Source organism: Myxocyprinus asiaticus, chromosome 50 (assembly GCF_019703515.2).
Source record: "Myxocyprinus asiaticus isolate MX2 ecotype Aquarium Trade chromosome 50, UBuf_Myxa_2, whole genome shotgun sequence".
NCBI classification, from domain to species: domain Eukaryota; kingdom Metazoa; phylum Chordata; class Actinopteri; order Cypriniformes; family Catostomidae; genus Myxocyprinus; species Myxocyprinus asiaticus.
In genome coordinates, this window is record NC_059393.1 from 13,385,442 (window position 1) to 13,412,542 (window position 27,101).

The 27,101-nt window shown below is 38.7% G+C and overlaps 3 protein-coding genes across 15 annotated transcripts in view; 2 read left to right on the top strand and 1 right to left on the bottom strand.

Moving 5' to 3' along the window:
* LOC127439284 (transducin-like enhancer protein 4) overlaps positions 1 to 12,310 on the top strand; it is a 70,420-nt gene extending 58,110 nt beyond the window's left edge. For all 5 annotated transcript variants that reach the window (XM_051695514.1, XM_051695515.1, XM_051695517.1 and 2 more), the window contains 12 exons: positions 117 to 251; positions 2,579 to 2,632; positions 4,585 to 4,743; positions 5,018 to 5,159; positions 5,252 to 5,421; positions 5,684 to 5,760; positions 7,290 to 7,539; positions 7,669 to 7,916; positions 8,016 to 8,163; positions 8,273 to 8,423; positions 8,563 to 8,639; positions 8,987 to 12,310. In XM_051695514.1, coding sequence (XP_051551474.1) covers positions 117 to 251; positions 2,579 to 2,632; positions 4,585 to 4,743; positions 5,018 to 5,159; positions 5,252 to 5,421; positions 5,684 to 5,760; positions 7,290 to 7,539; positions 7,669 to 7,916; positions 8,016 to 8,163; positions 8,273 to 8,423; positions 8,563 to 8,639; positions 8,987 to 9,094 — 1,719 coding nt within the window. In that variant the 3' untranslated portion in view covers positions 9,095 to 12,310. The remainder of the gene's footprint in view (positions 1 to 116; positions 252 to 2,578; positions 2,633 to 4,584; positions 4,744 to 5,017; positions 5,160 to 5,251; positions 5,422 to 5,683; positions 5,761 to 7,289; positions 7,540 to 7,668; positions 7,917 to 8,015; positions 8,164 to 8,272; positions 8,424 to 8,562; positions 8,640 to 8,986) is intronic.
* Positions 1 to 27,101, top strand: part of LOC127439298 (C2 calcium-dependent domain-containing protein 4C-like) — a 416,605-nt gene that overhangs the window by 300,233 nt on the left and 89,271 nt on the right. The window lies entirely within an intron of this gene.
* The window catches only part of LOC127439281 (transducin-like enhancer protein 1), a 46,679-nt gene continuing 33,100 nt past the window's right edge, over positions 13,523 to 27,101 (bottom strand). Inside the window, exons 6-20 of one of the 9 annotated variants that reach the window (XM_051695507.1) lie at positions 25,008 to 25,049; positions 22,732 to 22,945; positions 21,198 to 21,259; positions 20,806 to 20,901; positions 20,637 to 20,681; positions 19,602 to 19,763; positions 18,950 to 19,076; positions 18,395 to 18,585; positions 18,235 to 18,314; positions 16,298 to 16,547; positions 15,920 to 16,167; positions 15,673 to 15,820; positions 14,858 to 15,008; positions 14,686 to 14,762; positions 13,523 to 13,924 (exon numbers count right to left, since the gene is read on the bottom strand). In XM_051695507.1, coding sequence (XP_051551467.1) covers positions 13,817 to 13,924; positions 14,686 to 14,762; positions 14,858 to 15,008; positions 15,673 to 15,820; positions 15,920 to 16,167; positions 16,298 to 16,547; positions 18,235 to 18,314; positions 18,395 to 18,585; positions 18,950 to 19,076; positions 19,602 to 19,763; positions 20,637 to 20,681; positions 20,806 to 20,901; positions 21,198 to 21,259; positions 22,732 to 22,945; positions 25,008 to 25,049 — 2,001 coding nt within the window. In that variant the 3' untranslated portion in view covers positions 13,523 to 13,816. Of the gene's footprint in view, positions 13,925 to 14,685; positions 14,763 to 14,857; positions 15,009 to 15,672; positions 15,821 to 15,919; positions 16,168 to 16,297; positions 16,548 to 18,234; positions 18,315 to 18,394; positions 18,586 to 18,949; positions 19,077 to 19,601; positions 19,764 to 20,636; positions 20,682 to 20,805; positions 20,902 to 21,197; positions 21,260 to 22,731; positions 22,946 to 24,944; positions 25,052 to 27,101 lie in introns of those variants that run through there. The other 8 variants (XM_051695505.1, XM_051695506.1, XM_051695504.1 and 5 more) reach the window with 8 other exon arrangements.

Genomic DNA, 27,101 nt, shown 5'->3' on the forward strand with positions numbered 1-27,101 from the left:
ATTAGCTGTAGTTGAAGTTAAATTTATGTTGTATTACCACATATTAAACGACCTCTGATCTAAGCATTTTGTAAGACAGTGTGTGTTTAAACGGTACTCTCTCTTTCTCTCTGTAGAGTAAATCAGTGTCATCAACAGACAGTCAGGCAGTAGAGGATTGTCAGGGTCCATCAGGGGTTTATTCTTCACAGACCAGCAGTGATGCCAAACGGAGACGGTGTGATGAAAAAGATGTCCTCCCTTCTCACTACGTAAGTTCTTTATTGCAATAATCATACATGGCATGTGTCTCTATGAATACAATACATACAATCCCCATGAACAATGTTACTTTTCACACAGTTTTATTTTAGTCATAATTTTGTGCATTTTGATGTAAATGACCTTTAACCAACATTTCATCATGACATTTATTAATTCTATAAAATAGATTAATAAAGTAAACTGGGACAAAAATAGGACATTATTTTAGTTAACAAAAATGACATATTTTAGTTGAGGATAATATGCAAAATGACAAAAATATGTATCAAACTGTAACAGACCAAAATTTGACCAAATGTTCTGAAAACAAATATAAACTACTTGTTATAGCTTTTTAAAGATGTATCAAACATATTAAAGATTTATATATTTATTATGTAAGATTAAACAACATGATATAACTGTGAGCATCTGAAAGAGCATACAATGAATATACTGAAGTATGAGCTACTTTTTAGAAGTTACTCTGTTGTGAATTCCTCACATTTAAACAGTTTATTTGAATATTATTTGAATCAATTGTTTCTTGATTTTTCTTTCTTCTATCAAACCGGTGCAATTACACTAGGCTGGACTCAGAGGCGTACTATAAAAACAGTGCGATCTGCATTCATATTTACCAGCAGAGAGGCAGTTATCATAGTGAATCAGCTGCTCAAATAATCTTTTCAACATCACAATATCTTTATTTTTTATGTTACAAACATTCAAATAATCACAAAATAAGGGTGCTTTCACACTAGCACTTTTGGTGCGGACCCGGGGTCAAATGACGTCAAAGTTTGGTTCGTTTGGGTGATGTGAACGCTGTTTTCCGAACTCGGGTGCGGTTCGCAGGCTGCTTGAAAAGGTGGTCTGGGGTACGGATCATGTGAACTCCAGTACAGTTCGCTGCTGATATGAACACAATCATACCAATTCGCGGAAGTGAACCTCTTGTGGTGACGTATAATTTGCGTCTTTGCAGGCTCCTGATCGCAATTATTATGGTATAATGGATTTCTCCTACCTGCTTGTGTCCAAATACACTGCCTTCAGAGAGCTGCTCACATTCTTCACATCTCTTGCAACGCATCCGGTGGCTAGCGGCAGAAAAACGCTAACATTCATCACATCGTTGCACATTTAATGCATCTACGGGAGACAAACACAAGTGTTGTTCTGTGCATGGCAAGTTTTCATGGTAAATCCAAAGAGACAAACTTTAACACTTAACATAGTGACGTCTTCTTGAGTTGTTCTCTAGTTACAGTGGTAAACAGCTGCCGCTTGTACTCACGTTGATGACATAATCAGACCACGCTTCAGACCCAAAAGATATGATGTGTACAGAGACCAGCGGGGGCAGGGGGAGGGGGGAGAAAACAAACTCGGGTTTGGTCCAAGCAATCAAACCAAGTGTGAAAGTACCCTAAAAGTATAAAGCTGTTACCATTGTAAAATATAAACTAGTTAGTCCACTTGAGCCTTCTCCCATTTCATTCATCACTAATTCTCAGCACTTCTGAGGCTGGGGAAGTGGAAGGGTTATTATTTTATAACCTTCTGTGCATCAATGCTATGATGAACTCAGAATCCCATGCTGCATTGCAATGTAAACAATATGGCGGCACGCTTACCTGACAATCGCATTAATAATCGCATGAACAAGCTCAAAAAATCACAAAAAAGCACCATAAAAGTATAGTGAGGACTCATCCATTATATTTCAAGCCAGATTTGACGTCAGTGATACCAAACGGCATTTGGTTTTTACATTTTGTAACTGATTGCAACACAGCATTTTTTAATATGCAAAAGTGCAAATGAGATTTAAGAGCTACAGTGGAAGGAAAGATTTTCAGCAAATGACAACATAAATCACGAGCATATACAGATTAAATTGTCTTTGTTATTGTATGCATGTATTTTAAGTTTACTGTGCTCGACAGCACATCAGGTGTACTGTTTACCCAACACACAAAAACACATACGGGTAGTGAAAATTATGATGTGACCATCCAGGCGGGTATAATTAGAGAGAGGATGTCACTATAGGGTGATGTCAATAGGAACATCAGGCCATGATCACATCAAAGCCCAGTTACCATGGCAACAAAGTGCGTTGTCACCCCCATTTCCCAGAGATGGATGAAAGAGGACAGTGAGATGTAGTGTGAGCTGTGTGATAGTGATGGACAAGGTGAGAGAGAGAAAAAGAGAGTGAGGGGGTTAGAGAGAGGGAAGAGTCTTCCCTGCTGTGATTGGTGAAATTGGCCAGGAGAGAGCAGGAAAAGGACACTGCAATATTATTCTCCTGCTTGCTGTCTTCTAGGACAGTGACGGAGATAAGAGCGAAGACAATCTTGTGGTAGATGTCTCAAATGAGGTGAGTTCACATGCACCATTAAATAAAAAATTAATACAACACAACACAATTTAACAGAACATTCTATATGTATATATCTATATATATACTTTACAGTTTAAAGAATATATTATTATTATGCCACAGAAATTACTCACTTAGCATTGCCGATTACCCAGTGGTCTAAATTACATATTTGTATATCATTCTAAAAGGTAGAGCAGCGCCATTAAATAAATTTTTTCATGATAAATAAACCCATTCATTATTACTTTTGTGTAATTACATTATCAGCTATTTTAAGGTAAAATGCTACAGCTCTGTTTCTCAGTTATTGGATAAATATTGAACATCACATATTTATTAAATATTTTTAATTCTGTAATTGCTGATAGTATCATGCAGGACCAATGTGGACTTTTTGGATGCAACGGGAAGAGCAAAATCACACTGAATCTGACCTTTTTTTCAATTCTGATCTGGGCCACTTTCATATGCGGAAATAAATTAGATAAACATAAAATGTTTTGCAATGTGTCAATAGTAGTTAAAATGTTAATGTATGGATTTAAGACTGAGGGTTCAAAGTTGTTCTAATATCTATATAAGAACCAATTATGATATCGAATTAAACAGGGCCAAACTGGGCATTTTTTAAATTTATTTTCTTCCCAATTTGGAATGCCCAATTCCCAATGCGCTCAAAATCCTCATGGTGGCGTAGTGACTTGCCTCAATCCAGGTGGTGGAGGACGAATCTCAGTTGCCTCAGTGTCTGAGACCGTCAATCTGCACATCTTATCACGTGGCTTGTTGGGCACGTTACAGCAGAGACATAGCACGTGTGGAGGCTTCACACTATTCTCCGCGGCATGCACGCACAACTTACCACGCGCCCCACCGAGAGCAAGAACCACATTATAGCGACCACGAGGAGGTTACCCCATGTGACTCTACCCTCCCTAGCAACTGGGCCAATTTGGTTGCTTAGGAGACCTGGCTGGAGTCACTCAGCACGCCCTGGATTCGAACTCGTGACTCCAGGTTTGGTAGTCAGCGTCTTTACACACTGAGCTACTCAGGCCCCCTCTAGGGGGGCATTTTGAACTTTAGGGTGGGGAAAAAATTCTCTCTATGTCTGACCTGGGGTCCCTCTTGGTCCATTCACTGCTCGACTAGGGGGACCTAAGTAAAATCTGGGGGGGAGCAACGCCCCCCTTTGGCCCGGCAACGATATTAAATAGGGCTGCACATTATTGAAGAAAATGTGTTATGCGATAGTTTGTTAGATAATGCGATTTGCTATATGCAATACAACTAGAAGTGTTTAAAATAAATAAAAATTGTATTCAAATATATTTAAAAACTGTAATGATATAACCAACATACATGTTTCATGTTCTTTCGGGGAATAGAATGCATCACTACTACAGAAAGTGAACAGCAATTTTTTACTTTTCATTTGCTGTATCATCTGTTAAAAATGTTGTGATTTGACTTGAGGTGACTGTAAAGGTTTGTAGTTTTTCCACTTTGCCTTGCCAGCCGTGATTTACATGTTTTACATATAATTCAATCTGCATGTGGTCGTCTATTTTGAAGCCAAAACACTGCCATATAATTGAGGTGCTTCATTTTGGCACTAAATCGTCTGCAGCTGCTGCAGGTGCCTTGTGATTTGCTATGAGCGCATCATGACGGCTTGTTGATCTTCTCACATATGACATCATCAGAGTGCACGTGCACACACGCACACCCACCCACCCCAAGTATTAGTCACGTGCCCACTGCCCAGTCTATTCTCTGCTATCTGCATCACCATAAACGTAACTTTTTGACATTTTAAAATTATTCAGTTATCAGAAGGCCTTGCGTGTGCATATTGCAATATGTACATTTGCAATATTTTGATAATTTCTATATATAGTGCAGCCCTAATATTAAATTATATTATGAAATATCCCTTTTTCCAGGATCCTTCTTCTCCCATAGGCAGTGCCCCTCTTTCTCCACATGGGAATGGTTTAGATCGAGCCCCCATCTTGAGGAAAGAGCTCCCAGGATCCCCAAGTCCCACACCGGCCACCCCACAACACAGCCCCCCTCCCGGGAAGAATAAGGACACAGCGCAAGTATGATCTCTGATGATTACTAAGCCTCAGTTTAAACTCCTCACAAAATGTATTTGAATACCTTTTGGACTCTTTAATAGAGTGCATTTTAAAACAAAATATCAAACCAAAGATATTCACTTATTTTTTAGTGTGGCTTAAGTGTCTAACTTTTTGGGGGCCACTGTAATTTGAGAAGACATGCGTATTTGCTTTCTTTTTGGGATCAAGTAATGATATACAACTTATAGATTTAGAACAAATAGTTGTATTCATCTCTTGGTTCATTTCACAGACAGAGAAAACTCAGTCCCCCTCCTCTAAATCAGGCAATTCCTCTCCCTCTCACAATGACCCTCTCACCCCTGGTCCACCTGGGCCCAGCACTTCCTGTTTACGCTTGGTCAACAAGCCTGCCTCCTCAGCCGACCCGCTAGGTAAGAGGGTCATGACCTTATCTATTTCTGTATTTAAAAACAAAACATGTTATAAGTCAGTGAAGTTCATTGTGTTGTTGGGTGTTCTTTAGCTTTGCGGAGTCCTTTGACCATGACACCCGGTTCTTACCCGGCACACTTTGGTGTCGTGTCTCACGCCGGGCTCAATGGAGAGCTGGCCAGCCCGGGTGGGTTCGGAGGCCCGCTAACCCTCTCGCCCCAAATCAGTGCAGTAGCCAATGCTTACACACGCAGCCCTATGGTAAATTATGCAAACATGTACAAACACTTTGTATTGGAAAGCAAAGGCATCCATTACATTTGAATTAAAATACAGTACACCTTACCATAGTTACATTTCCAAATGACTTAAAGCCAGTAGACTTCCAATGTAAATGTATTTCTGTAAGTTTTTGTAATTTATTTATTTTATTATTTAAATTGTATTTAACATGGAATATTCCTTTAACATATACACATTTGTAAAAGGAAAATAATGTTGAATGCTCTCCTCCAACCCATAGGTAGCGTACGAATCTCGTTCACACCTTAGGCCCTCAGGTCTGTCCTCGTCGCTGCCTGGCTCCACTGGTGGAAAACCGTGAGTTTCTCCTCTTAACTCCCTATGTCTGAGGATGGACTTACACAACATTAGTTAGTGATTGTTATTCAAATACAGGGCTGCTGTTGTTGGCCGCTCCTGTAATCCAATCCCCTCTCAAGAACTAACAGCTACAATGAGAATAACACTTGAGTTCAGACAAACATTTATAAGATGTAAATTATTGCTGCACCCACTGAACAACACACATATATGCACACTCACACAAACTTTTCATAATTTTTATGTCAAACTTTAGATAAAGTACTTCTGTTTCCAATCAGAAAGTTTATTTTAAATGGACCCCATTCTACTTTTCTTCCGGAGCATTTTATTTTTTCGCCTGAAGTCCGCTTATATTGGTAGTCATGGTTTTTTGCACTAGAAACTTGTCATAATTTAGTTTTTCATTACCGTTTCCCAACCAATCCTCTGACCCTTAAGCCCAAAGTATACTTTGGTTAGACGCACATGCAAATTTTGTCATCAGCAGAGTGCTTGAGCACTGAACGCGTGCCAGATTTTTCTAACCGTGCGTACTCTGAACACACAGTATACGCTTGGAATTAATTGCACTAATTAGTGGGTCCACAAGGTGACAACACTCACCATTGGGCCGTTGCTGTCACAAAGTGCTAGAAGATGTAATCGCTACTAAACATCAGGAGACGAAGGTGGAAACAACAGCAGTGGATGTTCACATCAAGAGTGTGTGTGTGAGGAGACCAGGAGATATCTGCATTTGAATAACTCTAGTCTGATAGAATATGAAGACATCTTAATGGGTCTAAACTCCTGAAGAGAAATAGTCCTGTATCTCATAGCAGTCATAGCATGCATGCGCCAACTGCCTCTGTATGCGCGCACAGTCAAATGGATTATTCTTTGAAAGGCTAGCATTTGACTGTACGCAGGTGTCAAACCATAGTGTACTCTGGGCTTTAGAATTAAACAGGTTGTTTTGCTACTGTACCTTTAAGACTTTTATTAGCAAATTATGTCTGTTATGATTAATTTACCTTTATGATCTACAGTCTACTGTATGTCACACTTTTGTCATTCATCAAGCCGGTCCTTGATATACTAAATAGATGTTGATACGAAATTTTAAGGCAATGTCACGTTATTGTGATCATACTGTAGTTGTGACATCATAACCATGACAATTTCTTAATGTGTCATTTTTTCTTTTGTAAAATAGCCAATATAGGCACATGTGTGACCGCACCTCAGTTAAATTCTATATTAATTTGCACAGTTGTGATGTTGCCAACCTTAAACGACCTATAGCTACACTACGTATACACTATTACGTAATACTGCAATATGAAAATCTAAATAGAAAATCTCTCATTTTAATCAAAAAAGCTAGAAGAGTGAGCTATAGTTTTTGCTTGGTATCTGATTTTTCAAATTGCACCACAGATATGTTGCGGTACATCAAACAAAAGTAAATTTTAGAAAGAGCATAGAAAGTTTTGTTGTCCAGGATATGGCCTCTTTAACATCTATGTTTTCCTCTCTCCTAGTGCATACTCGTTCCATGTGAGTGCAGATGGTCAAATGCAGCCAGTGCCCTTCCCTCCTGATGCCCTCCTCGGACCCGGCATCCCACGGCACGCCCGTCAGATTCACACCCTCAGTCATGGAGAGGTGGTGTGTGCGGTCACCATCAGCACCTCCACACGTCACGTCTACACCGGTGGGAAAGGCTGCGTTAAAGTGTGGGATATCAGCCAACCGGGCAGCAAAAGCCCAATAGCACAACTCGACTGTTTGGTAAGTGAAGCATTTCTGAACTGTTTGCAAACATCAGTAATGAATTCATGAATCCTAGTTTCTTTGGTTGAATAGGACAATGAAAATATATGTAAGTGAGAAAAATATTTTACCTTCTACTCTACTCAGAATAGAGACAACTACATCCGCTCATGTAAGATACTCCCAGATGGGCGGACCTTGATAGTTGGAGGTGAAGCCAGCACGCTGTCAATCTGGGACTTGGCCACACCCACACCACGCATCAAGGCTGAATTAACGTCCTCGGCTCCAGCCTGCTATGCTCTGGCCATCAGTCCAGACAACAAGGTCTGTTTCTCCTGCTGTAGTGACGGAAACATTGTGGTCTGGGATCTGCACAACCAAACACTTGTCAGGTATCTAAAGGCTGATGTTGATGAGCTAGATAATGTGTTTCATAGGTGCTTTAAAGTCAAGAACTCGATGTGATGTCCTTGTCTCTTCGGCTTTTATAGACAGTTCCAGGGCCACACAGATGGAGCCAGTTGTATCGACATCTCCAACGATGGGACCAAATTGTGGACAGGGGGTCTGGACAACACTGTGCGCTGCTGGGACCTGAGAGAGGGCCGACAGCTCCAGCAGCATGACTTCACCTCACAGGTACTGAAGCAAGAATGTAAATAGTCAATTTAAAAACAAAACTTTTTTATTTATTTTTTTATTTGTTGGAGCAGGCTGACTTATATTGATGTATGTTATGTGCACCCAGATCTTTTCTCTGGGTTACTGTCCTACGGGAGATTGGCTTGCAGTGGGAATGGAAAGCAGTAATGTGGAAGTGCTGCATGTCTCCAAACCAGACAAATACCAGCTGCACCTTCATGAGAGCTGTGTTCTCTCTCTCAAATTTGCCTACTGTGGTATGAAAAAGCAGACCTAATATGCCATCACACCATTTCATAGCCTCTTGTGTTATCAATCACTATTGAGATGTATTGTGCCTCCCTTTGATTTTTTCAGTGCAACTTGTGTTTTCTTAACTCTCTATGTGTATTTCAGGGAAGTGGTTTGTGAGCACAGGAAAGGACAATCTGCTGAATTCATGGAGGACACCATATGGAGCAAGTATCTTCCAGGTGTGTATGTGTGCCTGGATGAGACATTTTATGTTGTATATTTGCAATCAGTCTTTAACCCTCCTGCTTCAATCTTTCTGGCTCTTCTCTGTAGTTATTACAATCTGAATGCACCTTTAAATGTTGCTACCTAATTAATAAACCAGAATAAGCTGTATGCAGACAGGAAATCGCTGTTCATAGAAGGCAACAGAACAAAAACAAAGCAAGATGTGCAGTGTTGCTCACGTTGTTGATTTCAATTTAAAAATTAATTTCACACCTCTAATGACATTGTGAGATTTACCCTGATGTTATCATTATTTGCGAATACATCTAATTTTCTGTTTCGTTCTCTCTCTTTCTAGTCAAAGGAGTCTTCGTCCGTCCTGAGCTGTGACGTCTCCCCAGACGACAAGTATATTGTGACCGGATCTGGGGATAAGAAGGCCACGGTGTATGAGGTGGTGTACTGATCGCAGAAATGAGGGATGTGTAAATGGGTGGAAGTAAAACAATGGAAAGCATGGAACAATCATGACAAGTATGGTGGGCAACCATAGCTCTTCAATTTGCTGTCTACTGTTTACATCCTGGTCCTTTCGCCCTACCCAATGAACTATATCAAGCATTTGAGCATCAGCGTAACACAGCATCATGGGTGCAACAAATGGTGCAAGTTTGGGGTGTCGCTATTTTTGGTGACCAGTGGAAGAGAAAGGGAGTGTTTGAGAAACCTGTTTATAAACAGTCATTATCTCCGCAATTCGGTTCGGTGATGCTAGTTGTGCAGAAATCACCTTTACAAACTTTTTTTACACTAAATTGTACAAAAAAATGGAAAAACAACTGTATTTATTACCAAGATGATTACTGAACATAACTCAAATTAAAAATGCAATGTAGTGACAACAATGTAGCAGACGAATGTTTGATTCATTTATTGTTCCATACTTTTTCACATGCTATTTCTTAAAAATAGTATGCAGTATACACTGCATAGTATGCTCGTTTTCTATTCCAAACATAGAAAATAAGAGGGGAGGTGTTAATTAGAACAGTCTCCACATAAAATTCTTAGCTAAAACAAAGAAGCCCCAAATAAGACAGCAGGTAGCTGCTACTTACAGACACAACAATACCAGACAATCATTTCATTAGTTACAAACTCTCTTCAATGGGGCATATGCAAGAAAGTGCAACATCTTTCCCCAAAGAGAACAGACAGTTTGGATGCTCCTGGCTCACACTGGGGCGTCTCCGTCTAAACATGATATGGGCAAACAAACAATTCTCCACTCTCTTATCCAACCCAATTATACATTCATGTGGCAAATCCCAGATGAATTCTCCAACCTGCATTTAAATTCTTTCTCCCACAAGCTGGTGTCTAATGAGGAGCACGGGCAAATCATGCAGGATTCATGCTGCAAATATTCACAACCATGACCGTTTTTCATTTTTATTCCTGTGGATTAACATACAGATGTTGTACTCATTTGCGATTTAATTCTTAATGACTTTAATGTCATTAATTATTAGGTTTGAATTGGGAAGAAAAATTCTTGATTGTACCATCTTATTGAGATGAAGCAATGCATTAAGACTGATAATCTTAAAGGGATGGTTCACCCCAAAAATGAAAATTGCTTGTTTACATCGACACCTGAAAGCCGTTATTGCGAGAAAGCTGCTTAAGGGTTGAAATCAGTGTTTACGTTTACATGCACTGTGTTAGCAGCTTTATCTGTAACCCTGTGTACAGCTTGGCTAGTTCTTCACAGCAACGGAATTTCCCCACAACACTTGTGTAAATAACGAACATGGCATCCGAGCAAGACTCACCTTTTTATTTTCTGTTCCTTCGCTTTGTTTACAGAAATAACAGAGTTGTTGCTTTATTTGTTTACTTAACTTTCCATCTCCACCGGGAGTGGGGTTTCCCTCTTATGTCAAACTCCGGTATTCCCCCAGTGTATTTGAGCGTGAATGTGAGGGAAAATATTTGATATTTTAAATTGGTGTATATAAATGGGTAGTATATTTTGTATGTGCTTTTCCACTGTGTTGACTTGTTGTTGGGCTCCATCCTATGACATTAGTTATTCAGTCTGTTCATGCACATGCGCACTCTTCACAACCTGTAAGAACGCCACTAATGCATTTACATGACTGCATAAGCCGCATTTTCCAGGAGAAACCCAGATGTGTTAAAGCGCTTAATCCCTTAAACAGCATAAGGAAAAATGCATTTTCTTTTACAACATATTAGAACACCTTGGAATATACAGTTTTCTTAAGTGATTTAAATGTAGTCATTGTCACCCTCAGATGTTGCTCCAAACCTGTATGACTTTCTTTCTTCCCTGTAACACAAAAAGAGAGTTTTGGCAGATTGTCAGAGCTGCTCTATTCATAAAATGAAAGTGGATGGGGACCAGAGGTTATCAAGCACCAAAAGGACAAAAGCACCATAAAAATATAATAGTGTGTATATCCTAAGTCTTCTGAAACCCTTACAGTAGCTTTGTGTAAGGAACAGACATTTAGAAATTTGTCGTTATTATTCAGAAATTTGTTATTATTCACAGAAAATCAACAGCTTGGACATCTGGTCTAAATTACTCCTTTTGTGTTTAATAGAACACATGTAAAAATACATGAGGTTAAGACCACATTCACACTAGCCTGTTTTCATTTGAAAACTGTTTTTAGTTTCTCAATGTCATCGTTTTTCAAAGTATGTGGTAATGGAGAGCTTTTTGGGTGAAGGAAAATGTAGTGTACATGAGAGGCGTAATTGTCCAAAAATTAATGCGTTTTCAAATGAAAATGTATAAGTGTGAATGTGGCCTAAGTAAATGATGACATAACTTAGATGTTTTGGTGAAATATTCCTTTAATAGTTTTCCTGAAAACTATATATTTTTTTAAATATTCCTGGAAAATGTGTTCAACTGAAATTGGTGCAAAAATACAACTATCAGAGAAAAATTTTACATTTGTAAAATGTAAAACAAAAAACATGCAACCTCTGCTTGAAAACCTGAGGTCCTAACACAGAACTTTGTTGCACACCATAATATGAAGAGCAATGGTTGCCAACCTGACCAGGAATGTTCTAAGATCAACAACAGGATTCATCTACCACATGCACCAAACATCCTGCTGAGAACAGATTTTTTAAATTACTGTTTTGTTTTGTCTATTCTTCTTTTGATCTATAATGCTTTTCTTAGCACTGAAAATCTCAGAAAGGTTGAATGAGTCAAATGAATGTTTGGCTTGTGAGCTTACCAAACAGAAGGAATTGTATGAAATCATTAGGTTCTTTTGTTTATGGCAATAGTAAGCAGTGTTACTACCGTGTTTTGATCAGTCTGTTATTATGCAGAAAGTGCAGTGTGTTTCTTTTTCATCAATAGCTGAAAATATGGCTGCCTGTGAACAGTGGCAGTCTTACTGCAAGATCTGTCTTACATCATGCTATCAGAATATCTGTATCTATCAACCCTTACATTATGCATTGTTTCTATACAGAGAATATCTACCGTCAAGTTTTTGTTTAAAACCCTCTCGAAAGCCAAGGACAATTTTTCGAAGGCATAGCTGTGATATCCCTTTGTAGCACTCCCCATGTGATGTAAAAGACATGTATACATTGAAAAATAAACTTGTGGTCATTTTTTGAAGTTGTGTCGAGTTTGAGGATGTATTAGGATGATCGAACACAAACGTGGTGGCAAAACAGTGCTTACATTTTCCATATTTTAGACCATTACTGGAGACTTCTGTTCACAAAAGTATAAAGCAGTATTATCCCTTTTTGTAGATGTACAGAAAAATATATTTCTTTTACATGAAATACTGTAAAACAGATTATAATTATAGGGACTAGTTTCATGCTTAATTTTGTTATTGGTTATATGCAAGGACAACTTGACAGAATATCTGGGTAGTTGACGAACAATTTATATGAACCTTTGTTAAAATTTAAATTAAGGGAAAGAGTGTATTTGTTGATGTGACCAAGTTTTTCATTTTCATTATCCTTTCTACACCACATCTGTAGTGCAGTTTTGTCGTTCAAAGTATTTAAAAATAGCTAACACTTTAAGGTTCTATTTGTTAACAGCAGTTGATGCATTAGGTATAATGTTAATTTATGGAAATTTCTCAATGTTAAGGAAATTAATCATTAACCAAGATTAATGTGCTGCAAAAGTATTCTCCATTGTTAATGCATGTTAACTAATGTAGTTACCGAAAACAACCTTATTGTAAAAAAAAGCTTGGGAAATACTGGGGGGAAAAGAATCATGGTTTAAAGTCTATAAACATATGTACAGTTATTTACATTTTTCATGTATTACATTTTGTTACAAATATCCTGGGGGAATATCTCCTTTTGAGATGGCTTCCAAAATCTCATTTCTGAATTGCAATATGTTGGTCTCGCTATTCTTAGCAGATGTTAAATGGCTCTGTACAGGATCAGGACAACAGCAAGATTTTTTGGCTTTTAAAGACCTTTATTTACAATTCATACATACCAAGTTTGTGACTAAACAGTCAAAATAATTTTTAACATGCTCCAACATACAGTATTCATATGGACGTTAACTAAGCGTCTTTACAGCCATTTCCCTGAAGTCACTGAAACACGAAAATCAAAAGCCTTTTGGTCCAATATCATATAGTCATCATTTTAAACATCATCCATACAATCATAACACAAGATTAAGAAGAGGTGAGCTTTTAGAAAATCATCTTAGGCCTTTAGGTCTCGTCTTAATGTATTTTTACAGTGCGGCTCCATAATCGTCAATTTCCATGAACATTTTGAAGGCTAAAAAAATAAGATTTCTTCTATTATATTCACTACAGAGGTTTCATCTTGTAAAAAAAAAAAAAAAAAAAAAGAAAGGAGGTCTTTGGAGAAATCCCATGTTTTTGAAGCTAGACTACTAGCTCTCTCACAGCATTAAAAAACAAGGTCATTTCTGGAGATCCCGTCTGATCCTGGAGTCCGTCGTTCCAAACGGAAGTCAAACAAAAAGTTCAGCTGTCTCCCAAGTCCATATTCATGTCCATGTCACATCTTCTGTCTCCCAATTCAGAGGCAAAATAATGATGAATCTGGTCTCCTCAAGCAATCAGCTTTTCTTTTAACGAACAGCGATCCAAACACATTCATTTTAGTAAATGACTTCATACACAGTAGCTTTCTTGTCTCCTGAGCCAGTGACAATAAACTGGTCGTCAGGGGAGATGTCACAGCTGAGAACGGAGGATGATTCCTTGGACTAGAGACAGAAACAGACAAAAACAAAACAAAAATAAATGTTATTTTAACAATTAAATAGGATACAAATGGAAAGAGTGAATCTGATCCAAGATCAACTTTCTTTTTTGAGACATTATTCAATGGGACTATTTCATAATAAGAGTCTCTATTATAGATAAAATTGTAATTGATATTAAATGTGAATTTTATCTTTTTAAAACACTGGCTCTGTGCCACCATCAAAATTTTTTTTTTGAGTATTGACACTAGAGTATCCCAACCAGCCAGACAGTAAAATTGGCTCAACCAATGAGTTTGGGGAAGGGCTAGCTGTTTGTATAACCAATGGCAGACAGGATAATGTAATTTTTGCTTCATTCACAGAATGCAACATCCACAACGGGCAATTAGGCAAAGAAATGTGTGATGCAGCAATTTTTTTCAGGATCAAATCACAGGTTAAATTTTTTCTGGCAATATGGTGTATGGTGTTACATTTTCTGGTGTACTTCCAAAAACTTACTGTGATAAACCCTTTGGCTTCATGAAAAATTATCAGAACGAAATTAACAGGTTAATCGGTTATAAGCATTTAAAAATAACGTTTTCACTCCGGAACAATTGAAAATCACTTAGATCCCGTTTTGGGGCTCTGGTTAAGAACACCTCCTTTTAGATCTATACGTGGTGCTGCATCTGTGCTATTTTTAATGCAAGGTAACGATTGGTGTGAACAGTGCTTAGAAATTATTTGATAGTTAATTAATTGCAATTCAATACCTGGAATATGCTTGATCCATATGGAGTTCGCCATGCATTCAGTAGATTATCTTTGCCTGTGCTCACAAACCATTTACCTGCAAAGTTAAAGTAATACTGGTTAAAATTTTTATTTTCATTAGTCACCAAAATTCCTGAAATTTCTGAAATTCAAAAAACAAATTTGGCGTACCACAGTAGGCAAACTTGAGTGAGAGAACGCAGCTCTCATGAAGATGCAGCTGGTATTTATCTGGCTTGGAGACATGCAGCACTTCCACATTACTGCTCTCCATTCCCACTGCAAGCCACTCTCCCGTAGGACAGTAACCCAGAGAAAAGATCTGCAAACATGCACAAACACATGAAATATTAACACTTTGTTTCATACTGAAAAATGGAGGTCAAGTCCTTATAGTCCATAAAAGTTCCATTATGCAATATAAACACTCACTTGGCCACTTCATTAGGAATACCTCTAACAAATGGTACGACCCACCCCCCATTTGCCCCTAAAGCAGCATGAACTTTCCGTGGCATGAATTCAGCCCAATGGTGGAAGGTGCCCTGCTTTGTGCCTGAAAGGCTGACGTGGTCCTATCCTTAACTACATGCGAACCTTGAAGACTGATCAGCCTTTCAGGGATGCACATAAAGGGAGGCCATAAAGGGATGCACATAATCAGCATCAATCCTCGGGTAGGGGGATGCATTTGAATGATGACATTTTTCCAGATTTTGTTTTTTTGCCCTATTCTCTCGAGACTGAAAATCCCAGGAGATTTTGCAGTTTCCAAGATACGCAAACCACCCCATTTGGCACCAACAATCAATCCATGGTCCAAGTTACTTCTATCATGTTTCTTCTCCATTCTCACAACAACCACTTGACCATGTCTGGTTTTATGGAGAGTTGTTGCCACATCATTGGCTGATAACATATTGGCAAAAAACGAGCAGGTGTATCTAAACTGGCCACTGAATGCCTCGATTTCCAGTGTAGTGTACCTGTGAGGTGAAGTCATGCTGCTGGAGCTGTCGGCCCTCTCTCAGGTCCCAGCAGCGCACAGTGTTGTCCAGACCCCCTGTCCACAATTTGGTCCCATCATTGGAGATGTCGATACAACTGGCTCCATCTGTGTGGCCCTGGAACTGCCTATAAAAGCCGAAGAGACAAGGACATCACCTTGAGTTCTTGACTTTAAAGCACCTTTGAAACACATTATCTAGCTCATCAACATCAGCCTTTAGATACCTGACAAGTGTTTGGTTGTGCAGATCCCAGACCACAATGTTTCCATCACTACAGCAGGAGAAACAGACCTTGTTGTCTGGACTGATGGCCAAAGCATAGCAGGCCGGAGCCGAGGAAGTTAATTCAGCCTTGATGCGCGGTGTGGGTGTGGCCAAGTCCCAGATCGACAGCGTGCTGGCTTCACCTCCAACTATCAAGGTCCGCCCATCTGGGAGGAGCTTACATGAGCGGATGTAGTTGTCTCTATTCTGAGTGAAGTAGAAGGGAAAATATTTTTCTCATTTACAAATAATTTCATGAACTAGGGTTTATTATTCATGACATGCCTTCACTGATTCTGTTGCATGTTTGCAAAGAGTTCAGAAATGCTTCACTTACCAAACAGTCGAGTTGGGCCATTGGGCTTTTGCTGCCCGGTTGGCTGATGTCCCACACTTTAACGCAGCCTTTCCCACCGGTGTAGACATGACGTGTGGAGGTGCTGATGGTGACCGCACACACCACCTCTCCATGACTGAGGGTGTGGATCTGACGGGCATGCCGCGGGATGCCAGGTCCGAGGAGGGCATCAGGAGGGAAAGGCACCGGCTGCATTTGACCATCTGCACTCACATGGAACGAGTATGCACTAGGAGAGAGCATTAAAGAACAAGTTCCAGTGAGAAACTGAGATACATTATGTAACAGTCGAGGGACCGAAATCTGCCTGACATCAGATTTTGGTTTGTTTGGTCGGTGCGGTAAGTTTTATCAAATTAATAGTTCAAACTCTATATGGACCCTTTTCACAGACTGTGATGACGTGTTTCTGCTTTATTTAGCAGCGTAAATCTAGTAAATTCTTTATATTTGCAATTGTTTTTTATTAAGTGTAAATTTATAACATTAAACTTCATATTATATTACCCTGGAAATAGTTTTAAAAAGAGATACCACAAATGTGGTGAGGTTTCCAATACAGCTGCTGAGTGATTGTAAATTTGCCACCTCTCTTCTGATGGTTGTAATCCACCGCTCTACATTTTTTCTTCATTTGAAAGCTGTGGAAACTTAAGTGTCGTTTTTCTTTTGATGTTGGAGTAAATGGGTAAGCAAAAATTATATTTGGCATGGTCTCCCATTCTAAGTTATCGAAGTTTGCCCTGCAATCTATTACTTCTGCGTTCCAAAACCCGGAAGTGTGAAAAGGGTCCATTCTGATTGGATGAGTTGCATTTGAAGCCGTAGTAAAAAGGCTATAAACACACTACGGTGATGGCACATTCTATTTTAATGCAGCAAGTTGCTGTGTTGCTTGGCAACCACATACAGCTTTTAATGACCCTTACAAAAATCAAGAGTTCATGGCAAATAAGTCAAAAATTTGCCACTGATCATTTTTGCATTTGATTTGTCCATTGTTGCCAAATGTTTTCTGCAGGTTCACCACTACCGGTGAAGAGCTGAAAACTTCTGGCAAACATTTGCGGCGAATCACATGATCATTCGCATATGAAAATAATGAGTGGCAAATTTGCAGCAAGTTTGCAGCTAATTTGCCAGAACTCTAGATTTTTTGGAAGGGATAATATATTATTTAGAAGAATCGTTTATTGGGATAATTATTCTGTTAAAATGAAATTAATTTTATTGTTTAATTTATTAAACATTGGACATCAAGCAATCATGCCCTTATTCACTGTAAAATCACTAAAGCACAGCCTCTTGAAAACAGATATCTGGGGTACAGTACACATGGAGTATGTTTACATGCACACTGATAAATACCAAAAAGCAGTTTATTCACAAAATCAGACAACGCAAGAAAACTGTTTTTACATGAGATTTAAAATTAGCAGATTATTCTCTGCTTTTGACGTCAAAATGTAAACAGGGACAAGGACAACACTTGCACACATAAACTGGTGAGTGTGTTAACATGCAACCAACGTGTGCCAGTTGGTTAAACCCTTTAAGATTGAAGACCCTTACGCTGATAAAGGAAAGCCACTGAAGATGTTTACATGACCAGACACATTATCATTGGTGAAAAATCGTGCATGTAAATGCCCTCATGGACTCCAGTTACAGTTTGCAAAAGGTATCAAAGCAATTTGGCCTAATTTGCGAAAGTATACGCTATTGATTGAGTATAATTTGTTAATTTAATGAGCTGCTTCTTTCCACTAAAATTGGCTTTTGGCTTTTTCATTCTTTTTCTTGCAATACATCCACAGCAAATTGGTGCAAGTGCTGTTCTGTGCATGACATGTTTTAGTAGTCAAACCAAAGGGACAACAATCATAAATGTAAGCCAGAGTGTGAAAGACACTTACGGTTTTCCAGAAGCAGCAGACTGCAGACTCGCAGGTAAACCTGGGACTCTCATATGGGGATGAGGAGACTCGTAGCCCACCTTGGAAAGCAAGAGAATAGATTATCTTGAATACCATAATTTATGTGACATTGGAAAACGTTAATCTGCGTTTCCCTTACCACAGGTGAGCGTCCGTATCCAGCCGCGGCGGCTGCAGCGGCTGAGCCATTCATCTGTGGTGAGACGAGGTGGAGACCAGCACCGTATCCCACGGCTCCAGCCAACTCCCCATTTACCCCGGGCGGAGGCAGACCGAATGCACCAGGGGGGTATGCGCCCTGCACCACCAATGGGTTCCTTAAGCCTAATGCTAATAAAGTCAGAAATGGTGACAGAAACAGAGTTAGAGAATTTGTCTCCAAATACTTTAGCATTCTCAATATATGTAAATTGTTAAAGATGTAAAATTGCATTGAGCAGTTAGCTGTATTAATGTAATTCTAAGAATGATAAAACAACTGCATTGAAACTGCGCTCAATAGTATAAGCTCAGCAAGATGATACAATTAAACAAACAAGACATTCCCTCAGAATAAGGAAGACCAACACTGCCCTCTGCTGGCTGACTAGCTCACAACACCTTTAATAAAGACATTCAAACCTGGCTGCACTAAACACTCTACAAGTTCTGTCAGCCAGAACAGACTTTGATAATCAGGATTAGCAGGTCTTACCAAGAGGGTCAACACTGGGTTTGCCAGGAACAGGGCGAAACTGCGGAGGGACACTGGGACCTGGTGTGGATGACTCCTGGGACATGGGCGTGCCAGGCTTCATGCCTGGAGTGCTAGACTTCTCTCTCTTAGAGGTTAGGAAATGCATTTACACACATTAATTATTCATGGATGATATATAGTCAATGAAAAAGTGGGAAAGTGCAGAGAAAGATGCAGCGGTAGTGAAACTTAAGCGGGAACTGTCCATCAATGTGTTTGAGTGATTGACAGCAAAAATGAGGGATACTGCAGAAAAGTGTGTGTGCGTGTGTGTGTGTGTGTGTGTGTGTATGTTTGTGTTTACCCCCAGAAGTGAGCTAAATGTACCATAACCGTCCTTTGGGGACATTCAGAGACATCCTTCATTGGAATAAAAATGTATTTTATTCATAATAAATATAAAATTATCTTTAAAATTTTAAACATTAAAAACGTTCTGTCTATAGTAATTATTATTAGCTCTTTATAACAATAATAGACATCTATGGTATGGCCTTCAAAGTATATGTGTTTGAGGTGGAGGGTATAGAAAGTTTTTTTGTTTTTGTTTTTTTATGAGATGCATTTGTATTACGTCAAACGTACATGTGTGTGGGTGAAATATATATACCGGAGGAGGATCCTTGCTGCGTGAGGGGGAAGCAGCGCTGCTGGAGGAAGCCAGCGAGGTCGGACTGGCCTGGGGCAGAGGCTCCTTACGGGAGGGTGGGAGTTTATCCAATCCATTCTCTCTGGAGGAGTACGACTGTACACTATGTGGAGAAGAAGGGTCCTATATGTAAAAAATAAATAAATACATGAAACAGGATGGATTAATGGGAAACAACATGCCAAGTTATCATACAGACAACATTTTGGGTGTTTCCAGAAACATTAAATGTTAAAAAATAAAATGAATGATCTATTTGTTAACCTTCGTAAATGTATTCTGTATCATGACTAACAATTACTTTTTCAGCATTTAATCATCTTGGTTACTGTTATTATCAAAATACTCATATTGCATTAACTAATGATAAACACATTTTTTACATTAAAAGCTGTATTAGAATATCTACACGTTACCAATTAACCAAAATTAATAAATGCTTTCAAAGTTGCTGTAAAGTTTTACCAGTACATTTAATAAATTACTTTGATTTTATGAACCACGGTGGAAAAACACTCCCAGAATATTCTAATTTACCCCAAATTTTGTGTGAATGGTTATTTTTGTAGAGTTATCTGAAAACAATGTGGTGGACATTGTGATCTTTTATGAAAAACTTAGTAAATCAATTAACGTGCCATTAAAACAGATTATTTTGAACTTAAACAAAATGTCTAATCAATCCAGAAAAGATGTATTCTACATATCAGGAAACAAATAGGCATAATTGGTCAAAATTAATGATGTAATTATTTATTTTGTTAAAAAACTTTGTGACCGTGTTGAATTCCTTTGAACCGTAACTCCTAATAATTCCATTTTATTTCAATTCACTATTTCAAATTCCAATTAAACATTCTGTGGGGTGTGCCCAATTCAAATTAAATTCCAACTCCTGAACTGAAAGAGAATTCTTACATTTGAAATTTTGAAATCATGACGCTCTGATGACTACCCTCGTTTTTATTTGTTAGCAGTTCTTTAAAGGAAACCAACCTCGTCGACAACCAAATTATCATCACTCTTCTCCACGTCACTGCCCTGAAAGAGAAAATACTTGAGGTAAATGGATCCTTTATTTCCTACACATGCTTAAATCAAATAAGATCAAGTGAATGAGTCATAAAAGACGACATACGTTTTTTAATATTGAAAAAGCACTTACGTAGTCTGTCATAAACTCCTTCTCATCTGCTTTTCTCTTTTTGCCATTGCTGAGATAGTCTGAAGGCCTGCCTTTGTCTCCATTTGAGAGGGAACTCTGGGAGAGTGAGAAAAGAAGAGATGAGAAAATGAGAGTGGAACAGGGTGAAAGAGAGAACAGAGGAGTGAGAGACAGAGAGGATGGGTTGGATGTGTGTGCGAGCGAGAGAAAGAGGAGATAATGATGTAGGAGACGAGGGATAAATCAAATCAGCTCTATAACTGCTGGACCCACAGGCAATAGAGACGCATAATGCATGGCAGTCTGCACTCAGAGAACTGAACTAAAAAAAGAGAGAGAGAGAGAGAGAGAGAGAAAAAAAAAAAAAAATGGACAAATGGACAGATACTCACTGGTCCAGGTTCACGGTCTATGGGGATCATGGGAAGGGCAGGTAAACGTCCCCGCGTCCAGTCAAAACAAACCAAAAAACAAACAATGTGACTATCACTGTCAGACAAAACTCGTCCCCACAAGTCAAAACAAACCTTCGAATTAGCCCACCAACTGATAATAACAAAACTGCATTTCTTAAGTTCTCATCCTTTCAAGTTTCATGTTTAATCAATTAATGCCTCAGTTGACAAGGACTTCAAGGCTGAGCTTGTCCTTTCAAAACTTTTTAACACAATGCTAAGATATCACGGGTGGTTGCTAGGTCATTTCTAGGTGGTTGCTTATTGGGGCAAGTCAAAACATCCCACCCCCTCTCTCTGATATGATATGGACTCTATGATATTCTCCATGTTCAACTGGTAGAGCATGGTGCTAGCAACGCCGAAATCATGGGTTCGATTCCCAGGGAACAAACAAACTGATAGAATGTATACACTGAATGCACTGCAAGTTGCTTTGGATAAAAGCGTCTGCCAAAATATATAAATGTAAATATTCTGATTCCTATATATGGCTTTCGTCAGGCAAAAAAATCATGTCTGATTGCCTAATAACATAATAGCACACCTCTCCTCGACATGCCACATGATTTGACGAACAATTCATGTCTGTAGCACAAACACAGTGAATTACATGCAGAATACTTTAATACTTAAGGCCAAAGTATAGTTTGGTTTGGTTGATCATTGTTCAAGCCTCAAACCCCAGCCCAAAGACTGACTCTATCCCTAAAATCATGATTGGTTGACAGGAATGTTGTTCCAGAACCATTCGTAAATGCATATTCAGCACAGTTTGGACAGTTAAAAGGAACTGTTCACCAAAAATTATAATTCTCTCATCATTTGCTCACACTCACGCCATCTCAAACTCAAATGACACTTTCTTCTGCAAAACACAAACAAAGATATTTTGATGGAGATATGAGGTGTTTTTGTCCATACAATGCAAGTCAATGGAGTCAAACACTTTCAAGCTCCAAAAAGGACATAAAGGCAGCATAAAGTTAATGTATACTACTCTACTGGTTTACTCCATGTCTTCTGAAGTGGTATAATTGGTTTTGGACAAAATGTAACATCTTTTCCACTATAAATCTTGACATCTGCAGTCTTCTATGCCTGATCATGTGTTGAGGCTCGATTACACTTCCATGCATTGCTTTTATGTCCTGTTGGGAGCTTAAATGTTTTGGACCCCATTGACTTGCATTTTTTATGGCCAAAAACACCTCAAACATCATTCAAAATATCTTCGTTTGAATTCCACAGAAGTCATACAAGTTTGAGACGGATTAAGGGTGAGTAAATTATGAGAGAAGTATCATTTTTGCATGAACTATCCCTTTAAGCATATAGATGCCAGTTCAATTGTTTAGAATTGTAAATGTATTTTCAGCACAGTTTGGAAACTTACAGTATATTTATACCCATGTAATTCATGATCTGCTGTACATAGCTTGTAACTTTAGCGTGATTTTATTTGTTGTACCTCTGTGGTGTTCAGCAGCGGCGGCCGCCGCCACAGCCTCCAAATGGGCTCTCTCGTCTTTAGAGGCCAGCTGGGCCCCAAGGGCCCCAGAAAGAGCCAGCAGCCCAGAGCTACCCCCCAGAGCCAGGCCCGGGTGAGACAGTCCGGAGGGGTGAGGGGCCATGGGCAGCCCCTGGGCCGCATGCTGGGAAAGATGCTGGGCCTGCAGCTGTTGCTAGAGGGAAGGAGAGGAAGAGGAGGATGGAGGGATGAAGGGGAAGAGAGGTCAGAGAGAGAGAGGAAAAGAAAGATGAAGTGTGGGAGATTAAAGAGAGATGCAGAGGCCGAGATGGAAATGGAGTGAAGGAACAGATCACCAGAGGAAATGAAAAGAGCATGAGGAGGGGGAAAGAGAGATGAGAGGGGGAGATATAGAGAAAGAAAGAGGAAAAAAAAAACAACACTGTTAAGATCTGGATCTGCACCACAGCCAAAGAGGCTGTTTTAAAGGGAATGCATTCATAACCCGTTCCCAGTGTCCTGGGAGAGAGGGAGCCCTTCGCACTGGTGCCGACCTCTCTAATGCCTGAGTTTGGAGAACAGTACTGCTGCAGCATTCACAAATGAATTCCAAAATAAAATAAAATAAACTGATGCTGATGACAAACAGGTCTGAGATTAATGCAAGAATTCAAAACCCCAAAAAAACAAAGTGAGTAAAAATAGCGCAAAACAGATAGAAAATCATATATGATTCAAAAGAAAAACTGCCATATCTAATGGCTGTCTACAGCAACAGACATGGCAGGCGTTCACACTGATGGCGACTTGTAGCAATTTTTGCCCGATGCATCTATTAGCAGTAGGTATACATGCACAGTTTTAATTGAGCTACAGTGTGTTTTTGGGTAGGAAGAACATCAGGTGAGTTAGTGTTAAATGCACGTTGTGCGTCACCTCTGTCTTTGAGCACGCGGACAATGTCAAGGCCAGTTGTGGTCCGATTAACATATATACATGCTGGACGAAGCCTAGCTACAATCACGTTATCTAGTTCTGTTAGTCCGGACTACTAACATTTCAACTGGACTAAATAATTTATATGACATTTTAAAAAGACATTGTTTTAGTCAGGTTCAATACAAGTTAAACTCAATCGACAGCTTTGGTGGGATAATGTTGATTACCACAAAAATACTTAGATTTTTCTTTAAAAATAGCAAAAATCTGGGTTAATGTGACGCACTTAGTAAAAGGAAGTAAAAGGAGGCAATCCGTAAACATTAAAATACTCACTGTTTCAAAAGTATAGCCACAAGACATCAAAAAACATGCATGTTAACATGATTTTAGTGTGATAAAATTGCTTAACCTTTTCTGTCTAAAATTACATCCAATTGTACAACTTCAAAGCCATGACGACGTAGCGCTGTAAACGTAAACTCTAAAACGAGTGTCAAAACGAAGATTTAAAAATCTTTACAGCACAAATACACAAGTTTTAACAATAAAATCCATGTAGGCTAAGTGCTTTTATAAAACTTCACATTTCTGCCTTTAAACATCCAAGAACATTGGCCCCATTTCTATTGTGTGCTTCACTGCACCCTACATTTTTTCTTTTCTTTTTTTAACGAGGGACGAGTCTAAATCATTTTTTGTAGTAAATTAACATTGTGAAACAAATGCTGTCGATTGAGCTAAACTTGTATTGAACCCTTAATATTCCTTTAAAAGTACATGTAAACATACTGAGTGTAAATGTACCTTAAAGGAATATTCTGGTTTCAATACAAGTTTAGCTCAATCGACAGCATTTGCGGCATAATATTGATTACCACAAAAAATAATTTTGACTCGTCCATCCTTTTCTTCAAAAACAAAAAGCAGAAATCTAGCTTACAGTGAGGTACTTACAATGGAAGTAAATGGGGGTCAATCCGTAAATGTTAAAATACTCACTTTTTCAAACGTATAGCCACAAAACAAACAATGTGTGTAAAAATTATTTTAGTGTGATAACATCACTTACTAACCTTTTCTGTGTAAAGTTATACAACGATTTGATGCCTTAACATAACGCAGTTAACAACACAATGTTAATTCAAACTCTTTTAAATAATCCCAAAATGAGAAACTAATCCTTAAAAACCCCAAATAAAAAACACAAAACTGCAATGAAAACTCAAAAGGAACGTGATAAATAAAAAGGATGAAAAGATGGAAGTACACACTGTGGGAGGCAGAGGGGGGAGTCCACGTACCCCTATCGACGCATTCAACTCCCCCATAGTCACCTGTTTGGCACGCTCCATGGCTTGGACCACCTGCTGCTGATGCTGCGGACGGAGGTCGAAGAGGAAAAATGGCCGTCAACGCAAAACAAATACCAAACAACAAAATAAGGCAGATGGACACCATAGTGTGTCTTTGTGTAGTGTACAATTTCTATTCATGGCATAGCGTTTTCTGTAGTGTGTACTAGGGGTGTAAAAAAATATCGTATCATATTGTATCGTAAGATACGATGCTCACTATACAATACCATATGTATCGTATGATACATAAACACAATATAGTGTAATTAAAACCAAGCAGTGCAATATTGAGAGCTGCAGAATGGTCTCCTCCCACGAGAGTAATTACTTAAAGTATTTTACGCCGACATCACCGCACAAATCGGTGGATTTGTGAGGCAGAAACGTCAGCAGTAAGTTTAACAGCCGCCTCTCCCATACGACACTGATCGTGACATGCACAGCAAGACGCTCATAAGTAAGGATGCACCGATACCACTTTTTCTCTTTCGATCAGATTCAGATATCTGAAATCTCAGTATCGGCCGATAACTATCCGATACCAGTGTTGTTTTTTTCATAATCAGTTTATAATATCTATACCTCACAGAGTGATGCTAATTATATGTAAAGAAACACAAACCTTTAACTACACATTATTTCAATACAAATGTACAAACTATTAGGAAAAACTTTAACTAGTCTACTGGATAACGCTACAGCAAAATTAACAGTAATTTTAATCTAAGTGTTCAGTAGAAAAGAAGGCAGTTTTTTGGTTGTTGACTTTTAGAATTTTAAATACAATAGTAATATATTTCAATCATGCACCTTTAACTTTAAAACCCTCTGGCTTTTATTTTGACATTCTGAACTCTCCAGGAAGTCCTGTAAATGTGTCTGTTTGTAGGCAAGTTCACAGTAGTTTAATTCGCTTCTTATTCAAATTCTGGTCAAATGCACCTCCGGTGCCGTTCTAAATGCACATTATAAGTGAACCGAACTATTGAGCATCTATATCTGAGATGCTGTTCCTGAGTAGCGCTCAAATGTTGTGCAACGCTTGAAGGCTGAAAATAGCCTCGAGTGTGTGTCAGAGCAGCACCATTCACAACACGCTTGCGCTGCACGTGCATATTATATATTTACTTATTAAACAAAGCCTTTTGCGATTCACAGAGTTACTGCATGTCTTCAAGTGGCTTTGAATAAAATGCAAGAGTCATATGAACTACTTTAATTGTGTTTTTATGGTTCTTTTTTGGAGCTTGACAGCAACGAACATGACTAACACAGTATCGGATTTGGATTGGGCTCGTCGGACCGATACTCGATCCGTCTAAAAACGTCAGTATCGGAGCCGATACTGATCCAAGTATCAGATCGGTCCATCCCTACTCATGAGTCATAACTATCAAAAAACAGCTTATTCAGAAAACTGACAACATAAGAAACCCACGATTACATGAGACTTATAATTATCTGCTTTTGACTTCGAAATGTAAACAGCTTTGAGAAAAATACTTGCGCACGTTACATATATCGTAAAACCAGAGGTCAGGTTCCTCGAGTTTTTTTTCCACCACTAAATAACATTGAAAGGAGTTTTTTCCTTGTTACAATCACTTTAGCTTGCTCACAGGGAGTTTTCAAACAAGGCATGATTTTCTATAAAGCTGCTTTGAAACTATGCTTATTGTGAAAATTATAAAAATATAAATGACAAAATTGTATCAAAAACATGAAAATTGTGAGCTTATTAGTTTCTCAACAACCAAACAAAATAAATACAGTGCTGTTATTTAAGTTTCTTAGAGCACTGCTTTTTGTTGCCAATGTTAGACACTTTTGTGCCATTTATGATTTAAAATACATTTATGTCGTATCCTTGAATAAGTTTAAGTGAAACATTTGTGGGTGCTCGTATTGTATCGTCTCTTGAGGCTATGCATCGTATCGTGAAATTTGTGTATCGTTACATGCCTAGTGTGTACACTTCTTGTGCACACACACAGCAGCACTTTGTATGAATACACACACTTAAAACAGGAGGAGAAAGTTGTTTTTTCTTCAGGAAAAGCTTAAGGCAAACTG